Raw genomic sequence first — 15,850 nt, forward strand, 5'->3', positions numbered from 1 at the left:
TGTGTGATATTGATTGCACTAGGAGAGGAGGTATTTTTGGAAGAGTTGTGTCTTCAAGAGTTTTTTGAAGACAGAGAGGCACGCATTCTGATGGGACTTGGTAGATCGTTCCGCCATCGGGGGACCACCGATGAAAAAAGTCTGGATTGCCGTGGGTGAGGCAGTGGGTGTAGACCCAGCAATCACTTTGTAGCCAGTGGAGCTCAATGAACAGCGGGGTAACATGTGCCCTTTCTGGTTTACTGAAGACCAGACGGGCCGCAGCGTTCTGGACCATCTGTAACTGCTTTACCGCACAAGCTCGTGAGGAGGGCGAGGGGTGTGTTGAATAGTATGTATAAAGGAGATGCTGTTCTATTAGCTAGTTCTGTAAATGGTAAGCCTATGTATTAAAGCAGATATTATTCTGCTGTTCTAACTTAAATGGAATCACTAAAATCTAATATTTTGCGATGCTTTGTGCTGGTGAATAATGAAGCTTACAAAATGGCTGTCTCAATTGACATTGTTATTTGTACACATTTTAACTATGCAAATCACAGCATGTAAATAGGAAAATGTTGGAATTCTTTTGTCACTATTGGGAGGTGTAGGCTATTAAAGCCAGCCACTTCGAGGCACTAGGCTAGGCTAGCGGTGGGTGCAACAGAACGAGTAACTACTCTTACGGAGATGAGAAGGGTATTGCTTCTATCCATTTGCCTCAGCAAGACTGGGCAATGCATAAATTGGTGACCAGATTAAAGCAGTTATGTAATGAAATGTTTAAGAGCATTTCAAATTGACATTAAATCGACCAATGTAGTACAAATACAAAGAGAATCTCAGCTTCAGTAATTATGGGCACCATCTTTGTTTTCAAGTATGTTCAGCTCGGTGCACTATCAAGAGCCCCGAGTCAGACAGCTGATATTCCGACCAAAAAGGGGGGGCTGTCTCGGTGAAATGACGCGAGACAACTGGGAAATTTCAGACTTTCCAACTCGGACGAGTCAAATGGATCACCCCATCTTAGGGGTATCAGCCTTATCTAATGGGGAATACGGTGAATAAGTTAAAGTCCCAAAAGTCAGCGTGTTCCTTTAAGTAATGCCTGGCTTGAAAACGAAATTTGTTTAAGTAGGAAATAGCTCAGTTGCTAACATTTGCATGTACTGTAAGAAATGTAATCTGGGCTTTCACAATTCACATAGTATAACTCACACAATTAATAAGAAAGTCTTCGGATACAGCAGGCCCTGATAGAAGCTCCACCAGTTGCAGTGCCCTGCGCTCATGCTCCACCTTCTCCTTCAGTTTGTCCTTCAAATACTCTCGTCTAAAAAGAGAAATTCATTTTATGCTTTTGCGCTTTACCACACTTAAAAAGGGATATAGAATGTAAAACTTTGTTTACATTAGCATAGTTGAATAATGACAGTTCGGTATGTAAAATGGAAATACAATAAACATCAAACTAGAGAATGTAATTCCTGGGAATTACGAGTGCATGAAAATGGAAAAATGGCTGCTGAATAAAATATTGTTGAATATTGTTTAAAATCTAATCCAAGTAAAAAGATGGAGGTCAGATAGAGAAAAAAGTTTGGTGGGGAGTTGTAGTTGATGACAACTGACAGTTGTCATCAACTACATCAACTACACTATAGTTTGTTTTTACTCTGTATTATTTTACATCATATTTATTGCATTTTCATGCACTGTATTTCCTTCAGGAAATGCTTTTCTAGTTCTTATTATTCCTCTTCTTCTAACGCAGTTAATGCAGATTCAACCGTTTAACGTAGAAACTTCATTCAAACATTGACACGTAGGTCTTAATTAGGACATGTGGGCTTTGTATTTTTTATCTTTGTAACTTTTATACTTTTTAAACTATTAATTAAAAACTATCAAAATTTCCCTATTGACTTAACATTGCCCTTTATGACATCACATCAATTAGAATCTTCTGCCAGGTGACCAGGCCACCTGGATCAACTGTCAGTTTCTCAGGCTTTAAGCATACAGTATCATTCTATTAAGACTACACATTCTGTTCAACTGTTTCCTCTGTCCAAACCTTTTTCAAAATAAAAGTCCTCACTACAATAATTACAGTGCATGAAAATGCACTGTACTGTTCTTCCTAGGCTTCTTCTTATTACAGTGCATGAAAATGCACTGTACTGTTCTTCCTAGGCTTCTTCTTATTACAGGGCATGAAAATGCACTGTACTGTTCTTCCTAGGCTTCTTCTTATTAGAGTGCATGCACTCTACTGTTATCCGAATTATTCTTATTATTAAAATTATTATTATTCTTCTTCTAACGCTTTTTGTGCGTTTAATACAGCTTCAACCGTTTAACTTAGAAACTTCATTCAAAGTGCGTTGCGTAGGTCTTATGTGACTTCAGCTATGTATTTTTCAACTTTGTAACTTTTATACTTTTTAAACTATTAATTAAAAACTACAAAAATTTCCCCATTGACTTAACATTAGATTATGACATCACAATAGCAATTAGAATCCTATGCCAGGTGTTCAGGCCACCTGGATCACCATATATGGCTCTGGCCAGGCCACCTGGATCAACTGTGAGTTTCTCAGGCTTTATGACATCATAGCAATTAGAATATTGTGCCAGGTGGTCAGGCCACCTGCATCAACTGTCAGTTTCTCAGGCTTTAAGCATACGGTCTCATTACAGTGCATGAAAATGCACTGTACTGTTATTCCAAGGCATTTTATTACAGTGCATGAAAATGCACTGTACTGTTCTTCCTAGGCTTCTTATTACAGTGCATGAAAATGCACTGTACTGTTCTTCCTAGGCTTCTTCTTCTTATTCTTCTTCTTCTTCTAACGCGTTTAATGCAGCTTCAACCGTTTAACGTAGAAACTTCATTCAAACTATGTTACGTAGGTCTTACTTAGGACATGGGTGCTATGTATTTTTCAGCTTTGTAACTTTTATACTTTTTAAACTATTAATTAAAAACTAGTCAAAATTTCCCCATAGACTTAACATGGGCTGATGACATCACAATAGAGCCGTTAAACAATTAGAATCCTATGGCAGGTGTTCGGGCCACCTGGATCAACTGCCAGTCTCAGGCTTTAAGCATACAAATTGGCCCTATTAAGACTACACATCCTGTTCAACTGCTTCCTCTGCCAAAAACTGTTTCAAAATAAAAGTCCTCACTACAATATTTCACTGTTAAACAATGTAACCCTTTAAACTACTGAACTTTTTAACTGTTCAGCCATTGTAACTGTTACTTGTCATCAACTATGACTCCTACCCACTGTAGCTAGTTAGCATGGTTAGCATAGTTAGCATGCTAGCATGTTAGCATTTTTAGCAAAACTGTTAAAAATGATTAGCTAAGTTAGCTAAGTAACATGGTTAGCATAGTTAGCATGCTAGCATGTTAGCATACTAGTTAGCATTTTTAGCAAAACTGCTAAAAATGATTAGCTAAGTTAGCTAAGTAACGTGGTTAGCATAGTTAGCATGCTAGCATGCTAGTTAGCATTTTTGGCAAAACAGTTAAAAATGATTTGCTAAGTTAGCTAAGTAACGTGGTTAGCATAGTTAGCATGCTACCATGCTAGTTAGCATTTTTAGCAAAACTATTAAAAATGATTAGCTAAGTTAGCTAAGTAACATAGTTAGCATGCTACCATAGTTAGCATGCTAGCATGCTAATTAGCATTTTTAGCAAAAAAACTTGGTTAACATTATTATCTTTGATAACATAGTAGCATAACTGCTAGCAAACATTAGGGCCATTCCAACTGTCAGTTATCGTCAATTATCTACCTAAATAATTTAACTATTTAAATTATCCACCTATTTAACCGTTCAATCATTCCAACTATATTAAACCTTATCTACCAAGCAAATCATTTAACTATATAAACTATCCACCTATTTAACTGTTCAGTCATTCCAACTATATTAAACCTCATCTACCTAGTTCAGTCATTCCAACTATATTAAACCTCATCTACCTAGTTCAGTCATTTGAACTATATTAAACCTCATCATGTTGGTTGCCAATTAGCACATCATCTGTTTTAACAATATATTTCACACCATATGTTTTGCATTTTTATGCACTGGTAATTCCCTGGAATTGCGTTTTCTAGTTCTTCTTCTTCTTCTAACGCATTTAATGCAGCTTCAACTGTTTAACGTAGAAACTTCATTCAAACTATGTTACGTAGGTCTTACTTGGGACATGGGTGCTATGTATTTTTCAGCTTTGTAACTTTTATACTTTTTAAACTATTAATTAAAAACTAGTCAAAATTTCCCCATAGACTTAACATGGGCTGATGACATCACAATAGAGCCGTTAAGCAATTAGAATCCTATGGCAGGTGTTCGGGCCACCTGGACCAACTGCCAGTCTCAGGCTTTAAGCATACAAACTGGCCCTATTAAGACTACACATCCTGTTCAACTGCTTCCTCTGCCAAAAACTGTTTCAAAATAAAAGTCCTCACTACAATATTTCACTGTTAAACAATTTAACCCTTTAAACTACTGAACTTTTTAACTGTTCAGCCATTGTAACTGTTACTTGTCATCAACTATGACTCCTACCCACTGTAGCTAGTTAGCTAAGTTAGCTAAGTAACATGGTTAACATAGTAAGCATGCTAGCATGCTAGTTAGCATTTTTAGCAAAACTACAAAAAATGATTAGCTAAGTTAGCTAAGTCACATGGTTAGCATAGTTAGCATGCTAGCATGTTAGCATGCTAGTTAGCATTTTTAGCAAAACTACAAAAAATGATTAGCTAAGTTAGCTAAGTCACATGGTTAGCATACTTAACATTTTAACATTGTTAGCATGTTAGTTAGCATAGTAACTTGGTTAACATTATTATCTTTGTTAATATAGTTAGCATAACTGCTAGCAAACATTAGAGCCATTCCAAGTGTCAGTTATCGTCAACTATCTACCTAAATAATTTAACCATTTAAACTATCCACTTATTTAACTGTTCAGTCATTCCAACTATATTAAACCTCATCTACCTAGCAACCAATATAGTTTGTTTTTACTCTGTATGATATTTTACATCATATTTTTGCATTTTCATGCACTGTATTTCCTTCAGGAAATGCTTTTCTAGTTCTTATTCTTATTCTTCCGCTAACGCATTTAATGCAGCTTCAACCGTTTAACGTAGAAACTTCATTCAAACTATGTTATGTAGGTCTTACTTGGGACATGGGTGCTATGTATTTTTCAGCTTTGTAACTTTTATACTTTTTAAACTATTAATTAAAAACTAATCAAAATTTTCCCATTGACTTAACATTGGGCCTTTATGACATCACAGCAATTAGAATCCTATGGCAGGTGTTCGGGCCACCTGGACCAACTGCCAGTCTCAGGCTTTAAGCATACAAACTGGCCCTATTAAGACTACACATCCTGTTCAACTGCTTCCTCTGCCAAAAACTGTTTCAAAATAAAAGTCCTCACTATAATATTTTACTGTTAAACAATTTAACCCTTTAAACTACTGAACTTTTTAACTGTTCAGCCATTGTAACTGTTACTTGTCATCAACTATGACTCCTACCTACTGTAGCTAGTTAGCTAAGTTAGCTAAGTAGCATGGTTAGCATGCTAGCATGTTAGCATGCTAGTTAGCATTTTTAGCAAAACTACTAAAAATGATTAGCTAAGTTAGATAAGTCACATGGTTAGCATAGTTAGCATGCTAACATGTTAGCATGCTAGTTAGCATTTTTAGCAAAACTGCTTAAAATGATTAGCTAAGTTAGCTAAGTCACATGGTTAGCATAGTTAGCATGCTAGTTAGCATTTTTAGCAAAACTGCTTAAAATGATTAGCTAAGTCAAATGGTTAGCATAGTTTAGCATGTTAGCATTCTAGTTAGCATTTTTAACAAAACTGCTTAAAATGATTAGCTAAGTCAGCTAAGTAACATGGCTAGCATAGTTAGCATGCTAGTTAGCATAACTGCTAAAAATAATTAGATAAGTTAGCTAAGTCAAATGGTTAGCATAGTTAACATTTTAACATTGTTAGCATGCTAGTTAGCATAGTAACTTGGTTAACATTATTATCTTTGTTAACATAGGTAGCATAACTGCTAGCAAACATTAGAGCCATTCCAAGTGTCAGTTATCGTCAACTATCTACCTAAATAATTTAACCATTTAAAGTATCCACTTATTTAACCGTTCAATCATTCCAACTATATTAAACCTTATCTACCAAGTAAATCATTTACCTATATAAACTATCCACCTATTTAACTGTTCAGTCATTCCAACTATATTAAACCTCATCTACCTAGTTCAGTCATTTGAACTATATTAAACCTCATCATGTTGGTTGCCAATTAGCACATCATCTGTTTTAACAATATATTTCACACCATATTTTTTGCATTTTCATGCACTGGTAATTCCCTGGAATTGCGTTTTCTAGTTCTTATTCTTCTTCTAACGCATTTAATGCAGCTTCAACCGTTTAACGTAGAAACTTCATTCAAACTATGTTACGTAGGTCTTACTTAGGACATGGGTGCTATGTATTTTTCAGCTTTGTAACTTTTATACTTTTTAAACTATTAATTAAAAACTATCAAAATTTCCCCATTGACTTAACATTATGATTATGACATCACAATACGGCCGTTAAGCAATTAGAATCCTATGGCAGGTGTTCGGGCCACCTGGACCAACTGCCAGTCTCAGGCTTTAAGCATACAAACTGGCCCTATTAAGACTACACATCCTGTTCAACTGCTTCCTCTGCCAAAATCTGTTTCAAAATAAAAGTCCTCACTACAATATTTCACTGTTAAACAATTTAACCCTTTAAACTACTGAACTTTTTAACTGTTCAGCCATTGTAACTGTTACTTGTCATCAACTATGACTCCTACCCACTGTAGCTAGTTAGCTAAGTTAGCTAAGTCACGTGGTTAGCATAGGTAGCATAGTTAGCATGCTAACATGTTAGTTAGCATTTTTAGCAAAACTGCTAAAAATGATTAGCTAAGTTAGCTAAGTAACATGGTTAACATAGTTAGCATGCTAGCATGTTAGGTAGCATGCTAGTTAGCATAGTTAGCAAAACTGTTAAAAATGATTAGCTAACTTAGATAAGTAACATAGTTAGCATGCTAGCATAGTTAGCATGCTAATTAATATTTTTAGCAAAAAAACTTGGTTAACATTATTATCTTTGATAACATAGTAACATAACTGCTAGCAAACATTAGGGCCATTCCAACTGTCAGTTATCGTCAATTATCTACCTAAATAATTTAACTATTTAAATTATCCACCTATTTAACCATTCAATCATTCCAACTATATTAAACCTTATCTACCAAGCAAATCATTTAACTATATAAACTATCCACCTATTTAACTGTTCAGTCATTCCAACTATATTAAACCTCATCTACTTAGCAACCAATATAGTTTGTTTTTACTCTGTATGATATTTTACATCACTGTATTTCCTTCAGGAAATGCTTTTCTAGTTATTTTTCTTCTTCTAACGCAGTTAATCATCTTCCAGCTGCTCATCTAGGCCCCATCAAAGAATCAGTTCAACTGATTGCACCTGTATCAACTGCTTTCTACTGAACTAGACCAACTCTCTCTGTGTTTCTCCATTCTACAAGGATATAAGACACATTTCATCCAACTTTCTATCCATTCATCCTCTTCAAACCATTCACTCATCAACATCCATTAAACAATCTGCCTATCAACATCCATTCAACTTTCTGTCTATCAACATCCATTACACTATCTACATTTAACTTAAAGCCTGAGACAGAGTATATAGTTTTAAAGCATACAATATGGCTCTATTAAGACTGCCGTTAGAATTAGAATCCTAGGCCAGGTGGCCAGGCCACCTGCACCCTATCAGTTTCTCAGGCTAACCTTTTAAACTATCCACCTATTTGACTGTTCAGTCAGTCCAACTATATTAAACCTCATCTACCTAGTTCAGTCATTCCAACTATATTAAACCTCATCTACCTAGCAAATAATTTAACCTTTTACACTATCCACCTATTTAACCGTTCAGTCATTCCAACTATATTAAACCTCATCTACCTAGTTCAGTCATTCCAACTATATTAAACCTCATCTACCTAGCAAATAATTTAACCATTTAAACTATCCACCTATTTAACTGTCCAGTCATTCCAACTATATTCAACTTTGTCTACCTAGCAAATAATTTAACCTTTTAAACTATCCACCTATTTAACTGTTCAGTCATTCCAACTATATTAAACCTCATCTACCTAGTTCAGTCATTCCAACTATATTAAACCTCATCTACCTAGCAAATAATTTAACCTTTTAAACCATCCACTTATTTAACTGTTCAGTCATTCCAACTATATTAAACCTCATCTACCTAGTTCAGTCATTCCAACTATATTAAACCTCATCTACCAAGTTCAGTCATTCCAACTATATTAAACCTCATCATGTTAGTTGCCAATTATCACATCATCTGTTTTAACAATATATTTCACACCATATGTTTTGCATTTTCATGCACTGGTAATTCCCTGGAATTGCGTTTTCTAGTTATTATTCTTCTTCTAACGCAGCTAATGCAGCTTCAACCGTTTAACGTAGAAACTTCATTCAAACATTGACGCGTAGGTCTTAATTAGGACATGTGGGCTTTGTATTTTTCATCTTTGTAACTTTTATACTTTTTAAACTATTAATTAAAAACTATCAAAATTTCCCCATTGACTTAACATTGCCCTTTATGACATCACAGCAATTAGAATCCTATGGCAGGTGTTCGGGCCACCTGGACCAACTGCCACTCTCAGGCTTTAACCCAGCAACAGCCTAGCAACCATGTCAAATATCCTAACAACAGCCTAGCAACCATAACAAATACCCTAGCAACAGCCTAGCAACCACCACAACTTCAACCTAGCAACCACAATAGCAACGAATGAGTTTAACCTAGCAACCAGCATAGCAACCACCACAACTAACCCAGCAACAGCCTAGCAACCATGCCAAATATCCTAACAACAGCCTAGCAACCATAACAAATACCCTAGCAACAGCCTAGCAACCACCACAACTTCAACCTAGCAACCACAATAGCAACCAACAGGATTACCTAAGCAACCAGCATAGCAACCACTTAATTTGGCATAACAACCAACATATTTACCTTAGCAACACTATTGCAACTATATCTGCATTATTTGTTTTTACTCTGTATGATATTTTACATCATATTCTTTGCATTTTCATGCACTGTATTTCCTTCAGGAAATGCTTTTCTAGTTGCTTAAGTGCTCTATTATGATGTCATCAGCCCGTGTTAAGTCTATGGGGAAATTTTGAATAGTTTTTAATTAATACAAAGCCCACATGTCCTTAGTAAGACATACGTAACATAGTTTGAATGAAGTTTCTACGTTAAACGGTTGAAGCTGCATTAACTGCGTTAGAAGAAGAAACATAAGAATAAGAAGAAGCCTAGGAAGAACAGTACAGGGCATTTTCATGCACTGTAATAATAATAAAATGCCTTGGAAGAACAGTACAGTGCATTTTCATGCACTGTAAAAAGCCTTGGAATAACAGTACAGTGCATTTTCATGCACTGTAATAAGAAGCCTAGGAAGAACAGTACAGTGCATTTTCATGCACTGTAATAAGAAGAAGCATAGGAAGAACAGTACAGTGCATTTTCATGCACTGTAATAAGAAGAAGCATAGGAAGAACAGTACAGTGCATTTTCATGCACTGTAATAAGAAGAATTCGGATAACAGTAGATTGCATTTACATGCACTCTAATTAGGGTTGCCACCTATGTCTGATAAAAAAAAAAAAAACCTGGACATATCGATGACCCGACCAATCGCTTTGCTCACAAGTGAAAGTGTCCATTAAACCCACAAGACAAAATTGGCCTTTGAGCAGTAAGATTCTGCATAGCCCTGAAAATGTTAAACATCTCAAGATTTCTCATAAGAGGAAACTTATCTTAATTTATCTTAGCTGACCTGATTGATTAGATTGTGCTTTTTTTTGCTCCTTCTTTGCTAAAGAAATAAGTAGAGGGATGACATTAGATTTGCATTTACCATACCTTAGTTACACCTATAGCCAACAGTATTTAGTATACTCAATCAGACATTGGAATTACTTACCCTAGGTTAAACGTTTCATATTTTTTACTGGTCTGTCAGTCTTGTGGATACACTGCCATCTAGCACCAAGTTTAAAAGAATTCTGAACGGAACAGGTTCAAGAACGCATTCTCTCTCTTGGTGAAAAATGCCCTGTGATAGATCTACCCCCCTATGTTGACCTGAAGTTGGCATAACTTTTATCATAGCCTACCTTTTATATTCCAAATCATCAGTCTTTGATGTGAGTCTCTCACCTGCTGGAAAAACAATAGTTTAACACATTTTCACATAGACATGGCATAGTGACACTAAAGAATCACCGTTAATTAATTCTGGTAACATAATATGACAAACCAACCAACCACGACATCAATGCTAGCAGCTAGCTGCTACACTAATAACACATAACGTTAGTGCTAGCTTCTAGTAGTTTGGTCACCCATATGCTCCATTGGCATTTCCTTCAAAAATGCGGTTACACACTTCCAAATAATAGCTAGAATCTAATAGTAACAACAATAATACAACAAACCAACAAATTAATGTGACGTGATCTATTATCAGATTTACAACAGTTAACTTCAATGAATCGCACGTTAACGTTAACCTGCCGGACACACTGTTACGTTACAACCGTTTACCCATAACGTTACCGCAATTAGACAAATATAGCATTTTTTTTTATTTTACCTTTGGTAGATTTCCTTCGTGTAACCTTACTCTCCATGTTTGGCTTGATACGACAAGCAGCACAAACAAAGATTGTTAATCTTTGGCACAAACAAGAAAGAAACCAAGCACTTCCGAGGACATCGGCGATAACTACGGCAAGTATACAGAATCAAAATAGTAGTAACGTTTCATCCTTGCAGTTTTTTTGGGATGCTCAACGTAAGTACGTGTCTGTTTATAAAGTCAATTTGTATTTTGTTGTTGATTTAATTGTAAATTGCATCAGAGATTACATCATTTAGATTTTAATTAATACATGCTTAGATACTGTGGGATACCAATTATGTCCCAGCCAGGTAATATTAACAGCTGTAACGTTAACATTAGTACCTCACAATATCGTTATAAGTTAGATAGCTACTAGCTCAACCATTTTTTGTCACATGTGCTATGGTGTTTAACATTAACTGATTATACCTAACATAAGAATATATGTGTGTTAGCTTCAGACGAGAAAAGATGAAATGATTCGTTTAAGCGGCGACTTTCGTGGTTGTGGCAACTTGACAAACATATTAGCTTGCTAGTATTAGAGAAGTTAGGAGAAGCCAAATTTCCTTCCGGAGCTGAGGAGGGAGCTGAGCCTCAAGTGGTAGAAGCTAGCCCATACCTCTTTGGGTTCTTTTTTTTAAGCAAGAAATTACAGTATGCCAGGCAGTCTTGAATTACTTCCAATAGGATTGCAAATATGTTTCCTGTGTCATTTATGTTGCTTATGTTGGTTGACTAGCCTTTTGTCCAAAGCGACGTACAAAACATTAACGTTAGATAAAGCCAGTTTGTTAAGCAATATTGGAGGTGGTCATTTGTAAACAGTTGTTTTTATTCATAGGAACTCCTGAGGAGACGATCCAAGAAGGATGGCTTTAGACCAACTGTGTGATGTTGTCCAAAGATGTGTAAGGCACAGTTGAAAATGGAAAGGCACCCGAGTGCTATTGACAACAGTTAGAAATATTAACATTCCTGGACTGTAGGCCTAATGTTAAAAAATGTCTGTCTTTTCAGCAAACAATCGAAAATGATTTGTATACCCCAGAGGATTATGATCTTTTCCAGTCCTCTGCTCGAAAGTGTATAGAAGACGGTGACATTGCACAGGTTCTAAGCATTATAGTGGATGAGAAAAACAAGGTGAATGTATCACCATATTTCACACTTTGTGTTGATTTGATTTTAGTTACACTGTATTTCTGATTATTTAATCTTTGTTTTCACAGTACATAGTGAGATGCATGGGCTGGAATCTTGTGGGCCCACTTGTGCAGGTTCGGCTGAAGAATGAGGAAAATAATATACCTCATAGTCATGCCATTCTCACACATCTGCTGGAGGTCTGTAACTTTAAAACACTGTATATATTTATGGAATAAAACTAGACAGGTACCTCTGATTAGCATTGCTGTTGCTACTGCGATGATGTGAGTACAAGCCAGCGGAGGGCACTTAGCCTACCATACACCCGGACAATATTGTGCGCCTGCCCTAATTCTGAAGCAGTGGCCACCGCTGCAAAATGCCCTGCGGAATGAAACACTGCGGAAGAAAGTTAATGTTTTTACAATAAACTACTGTAAGCTACATCAACACAATAGGTGGAGTGAAACTGGACGGGCCATAATAACCTCTGACTAGTTCTACTTATTGTTAAATTGCAATGTGAGCAGCAGCCAGCGGGGGAGGATACATCGGCAGGGTAACTTAAAAGGCTACCGCAACTACATCATGCGTCTGCCCTAATTCTGATACCGTGGCAGCATAAATTTAGCTGTGTGGGCCGCCATTCCAAAATCAATGTAGAGGAAACACTGCTATATCACTGGTCTTAGCTTCACAATTCCTAGATATTTCATCAGATTTGTTTCTCATTTAGTGTAGAGGTGTCCTGATTTTATATGAGAGAGGTCCTGTCCCCAATCACCCTGGCAGGTACTGTAGGCTGAAATCAATGGTTCCTTTAGGCGAGACAGAGATCCTGTTCATGTGCGTGTTCAACCCCGTCCAACCTGTTCAACCACGCGGAGATTCTGTTCATGTGCGTCGGTGTCGTTCACACAAAATGTCTGGGTAAGAATCATATGTTAATCACCCAAAGGGTCGGATATTCTTTTGACAAAGATACGCATATAGTGCGATTGACATGTCTGAAAACAGTTATTGAGTCTTCTGGTCGACAATAGACCTGTTACATTACATTACATTACATTACATAACATCACATTACATTTAGCAGACACTTCTTGACCATAGGTCAGCTATATTACAAGGGATTACATTGTCCCCGGAGCAACTTGGGGTTAAGTGCCTTGCTCAAGGGCACAACGGGGGAAGCCGGGAATTGAACCGACAACTTTCAGGCTACTGCACGCTAGCCCAGCTCCTTAACCACTACACTACCACCGCCCCAAAAGTATTTTCCCAATCCATTCAGCCCAGTACTATGCCCAGCCAGCTCCATTCAAACTTATCCATGTATATAGGTGTATGGATAATATCATTGAACCCACATACACTCAGACATCATACACTTCCACACAACACCAGTACCACCAGTCAAGTCACGTTAGTCATCATTGTGGTTGGGTAACCAGACTCACAATAAAACTCTAACCTTAGCTGCCATATTTCCATCAACAAAGCATAAAACGGAACTGGGTTTACAATTGACGTATTTTTGTTTTTTGCGTAAAAGGTCTATGCCATCAGTGTGAAATCAGATGTGTGCATTTGACATGAATACCCAGTGGTGGACTCAAAAAGGGCACCTTTGATATGTACACCCAGTGGCAAAAACAAAAAAGGCACCTATATCATGACATGGGGCCCCAACCCCACACAAAAAGCTATGATGTTTCAAGTATGACGAAATAGTTTTCAACCTTAGTAAAAATTAACACTGTGTTATTAGACAATCCAAGAAAGACTAAAGACCACCTATGACTTGCTAGATAAATTCAAATTAAGATTAAATGGTTCTCATAGTTTTTTAATTACTTTTACTTTGATTTTGCCAAATGGTCAGAAACACAATATGGTGACCCTCTACCTTGTCTGAAAGTCTAAAGCAAATTGAACCAGTAGTGAAAGTTATGCAAGTGGACACACACACAGAAAAACAGAAATTTACAACACCCTCGCGTTCATGGGCATACTCCCTTTCAAAAGGACATACTCCCAAAAACTTGAGTTTCTACCTGCAAAACACACGCAGGGAATCCAGTCTGTCACCAATTACAAAGGGAGTGCGAACAGGACTGAGAACCGAGATGTCCACTCACCAGACAGCTTCAACAGTTTTAATGCTGTTGAGGCGGCATAGCACGGTGCAGCAGTAAATCGGCAGAGGATTAGAAAGTTGAAGAGTTGTCGAACTAATTCCAGGAAAGAGTACAGTGTAGTTAGACCAATAGATCAATGATGACTATACTCTCTTAACAGTTTCAGGGTCACTCGGTCATACATATCGTATGCCTTTTAATAGTAAAAATTTAGGACAATTACATGTTAATTTTGATTAATTAATTCAAAAAAAAAAAAAATTACACTGATTAATCGCATTTCGTAGTGACATTTGACCCAGTGCAGTCTGGCTACAGTGACTGAAGGAGGCAGACGAGAAAGCACTGCTTGGTACTGTGAATGAAACATTTAGCCTACTTTTAAAACACTCCTGGTGACAGGAGCATCATTCTCTACTATTTCTGCAGCAGTAAGGAATTTCTGTTGCCTACCATAGGAGTTCAAATCTGAAGTATCACCTCAATGCAAAGCAATCCAGAGGTACGAGTTAGCACACCTCTTGATGATGATAATAATGCTAGCCGTCAAATCAAAAGCAATGGTTTAAACCTAGACCCTAGACTCACATCATGGCACTGACTTTGGGAAAACCTTCAAGAGCACATGGTAAGGAAGACTGTAGGGCACTATATCTCATTTTACTGGGATTTATTCCTCTCCATTGCAAAGACACTTAATAGTGCCGCAGTGCTATCTAAGAGAGAGGGATTTTTTTTCTTCTATCAGAAAGGCACCTGTAGAGATTGAAAACTAGTGATGCAAATGTAAATGCAGCAGTCAGGCAATACTGAGGTCTGCAAAAGTTTTTATGACCGCCGCGCAGCGAAGCGGTCATTTTTTTTCTTTTTTTTTTCTGCATGTCCAAATTTCCGTCAAGGATTCCCGGGACACTGGATGACCAGGGTACACGAAACTTGGTGGGCATGTAACCCCACATGGATAGCATGGAACCATCGTTTTTCGTTTTGATCTGTAGCCCCCACGCTGGACTGGATCCCCCGAAAGGAGGGTAGGGCAGACACAGTTTTCTGTAAATATCTCCAGAACCGTAGGGTTTAAGAGGACCATTTTTTAGTATGTTTATCTCAAGGGGTCATGTCAACCCATTCCATAACCACTCATTTCATTAATGTTATGTTAGCCTATAGCCTATAGCGCCACCTAGTTAAACACAAAAAAGTAAAAATGAGGTGTTGTAATCACAGGTATCTGTGACCTAACATAGTCAAAACTGCACAAAAATTGGAAGTGTAGGATCATAATGACACGCCACGCAATTACGTTCATGGGGGGCCACACAATAAATTAATTTATGTTATTATACACCAACTGGCCTGTAGGTGGCCGGAGACAGTTTTCTGTGAATATCTCGAGAACCGTAGGACCTAGGAGGTCCACCTTTTTTTTGTATGTTGGTCTTAAGGGGGCATGTCAACCCATCCAATTTCATGTATAGCGCCACCTAGTTAAAAATTAAACCTACCTCATAGAACGTCTATAATATAGCCTAGGTGGTCGCAACTCACTAAAGTAAAGCAGATAGAAAGAACTCACGCAAATCTAGCCTACAACACACAGACAGCTTCATGCGCAGGGGAGAGAGCATGCGCGCACAGGTGCTTT

The 15,850-nt window shown here is 37.3% G+C and overlaps 2 protein-coding genes across 8 annotated transcripts in view; one reads left to right on the forward strand and one right to left on the reverse strand.

Annotated features, from left to right (window-relative positions):
* rpap2 (RNA polymerase II associated protein 2) overlaps positions 1-11,012 on the reverse strand; it is a 23,469-nt gene extending 12,457 nt beyond the window's left edge. For 2 of the 3 annotated variants that reach the window (XR_006034981.1, XM_042109367.1), the window contains exons 1-3: positions 10,886-11,012; positions 10,407-10,452; positions 1,204-1,318 (exon numbers count right to left, since the gene is read on the reverse strand). Coding sequence is in view for 2 of the 3 variants with exons in the window: in XM_042109367.1 (XP_041965301.1) it covers positions 1,204-1,318; positions 10,407-10,452; positions 10,886-10,922 (198 nt within the window). In the remaining variant the exon portion in view is untranslated. The remainder of the gene's footprint in view (positions 1-1,203; positions 1,319-10,406; positions 10,453-10,885) is intronic. The other variant, XM_042109377.1, reaches the window with a different exon arrangement.
* glmna (glomulin, FKBP associated protein a) overlaps positions 10,886-15,850 on the forward strand; it is a 40,059-nt gene continuing 35,094 nt past the window's right edge. The window contains exons 1-4 of one of the 5 annotated variants that reach the window (XM_042109407.1): positions 10,886-11,022; positions 11,760-11,826; positions 11,936-12,061; positions 12,148-12,261. In XM_042109407.1, the coding sequence (XP_041965341.1) occupies positions 11,788-11,826; positions 11,936-12,061; positions 12,148-12,261 (279 nt within the window). In that variant the 5' untranslated portion in view covers positions 10,886-11,022; positions 11,760-11,787. Of the gene's footprint in view, positions 11,091-11,165; positions 11,224-11,553; positions 11,573-11,759; positions 11,827-11,935; positions 12,062-12,147; positions 12,262-15,850 lie in introns of those variants that run through there. The other 4 variants (XM_042109392.1, XM_042109401.1, XM_042109416.1 and 1 more) reach the window with 4 other exon arrangements.

Source organism: Alosa sapidissima, chromosome 1 (assembly GCF_018492685.1).
Source record: "Alosa sapidissima isolate fAloSap1 chromosome 1, fAloSap1.pri, whole genome shotgun sequence".
Taxonomy (NCBI): Eukaryota; Metazoa; Chordata; class Actinopteri; order Clupeiformes; family Clupeidae; genus Alosa; species Alosa sapidissima.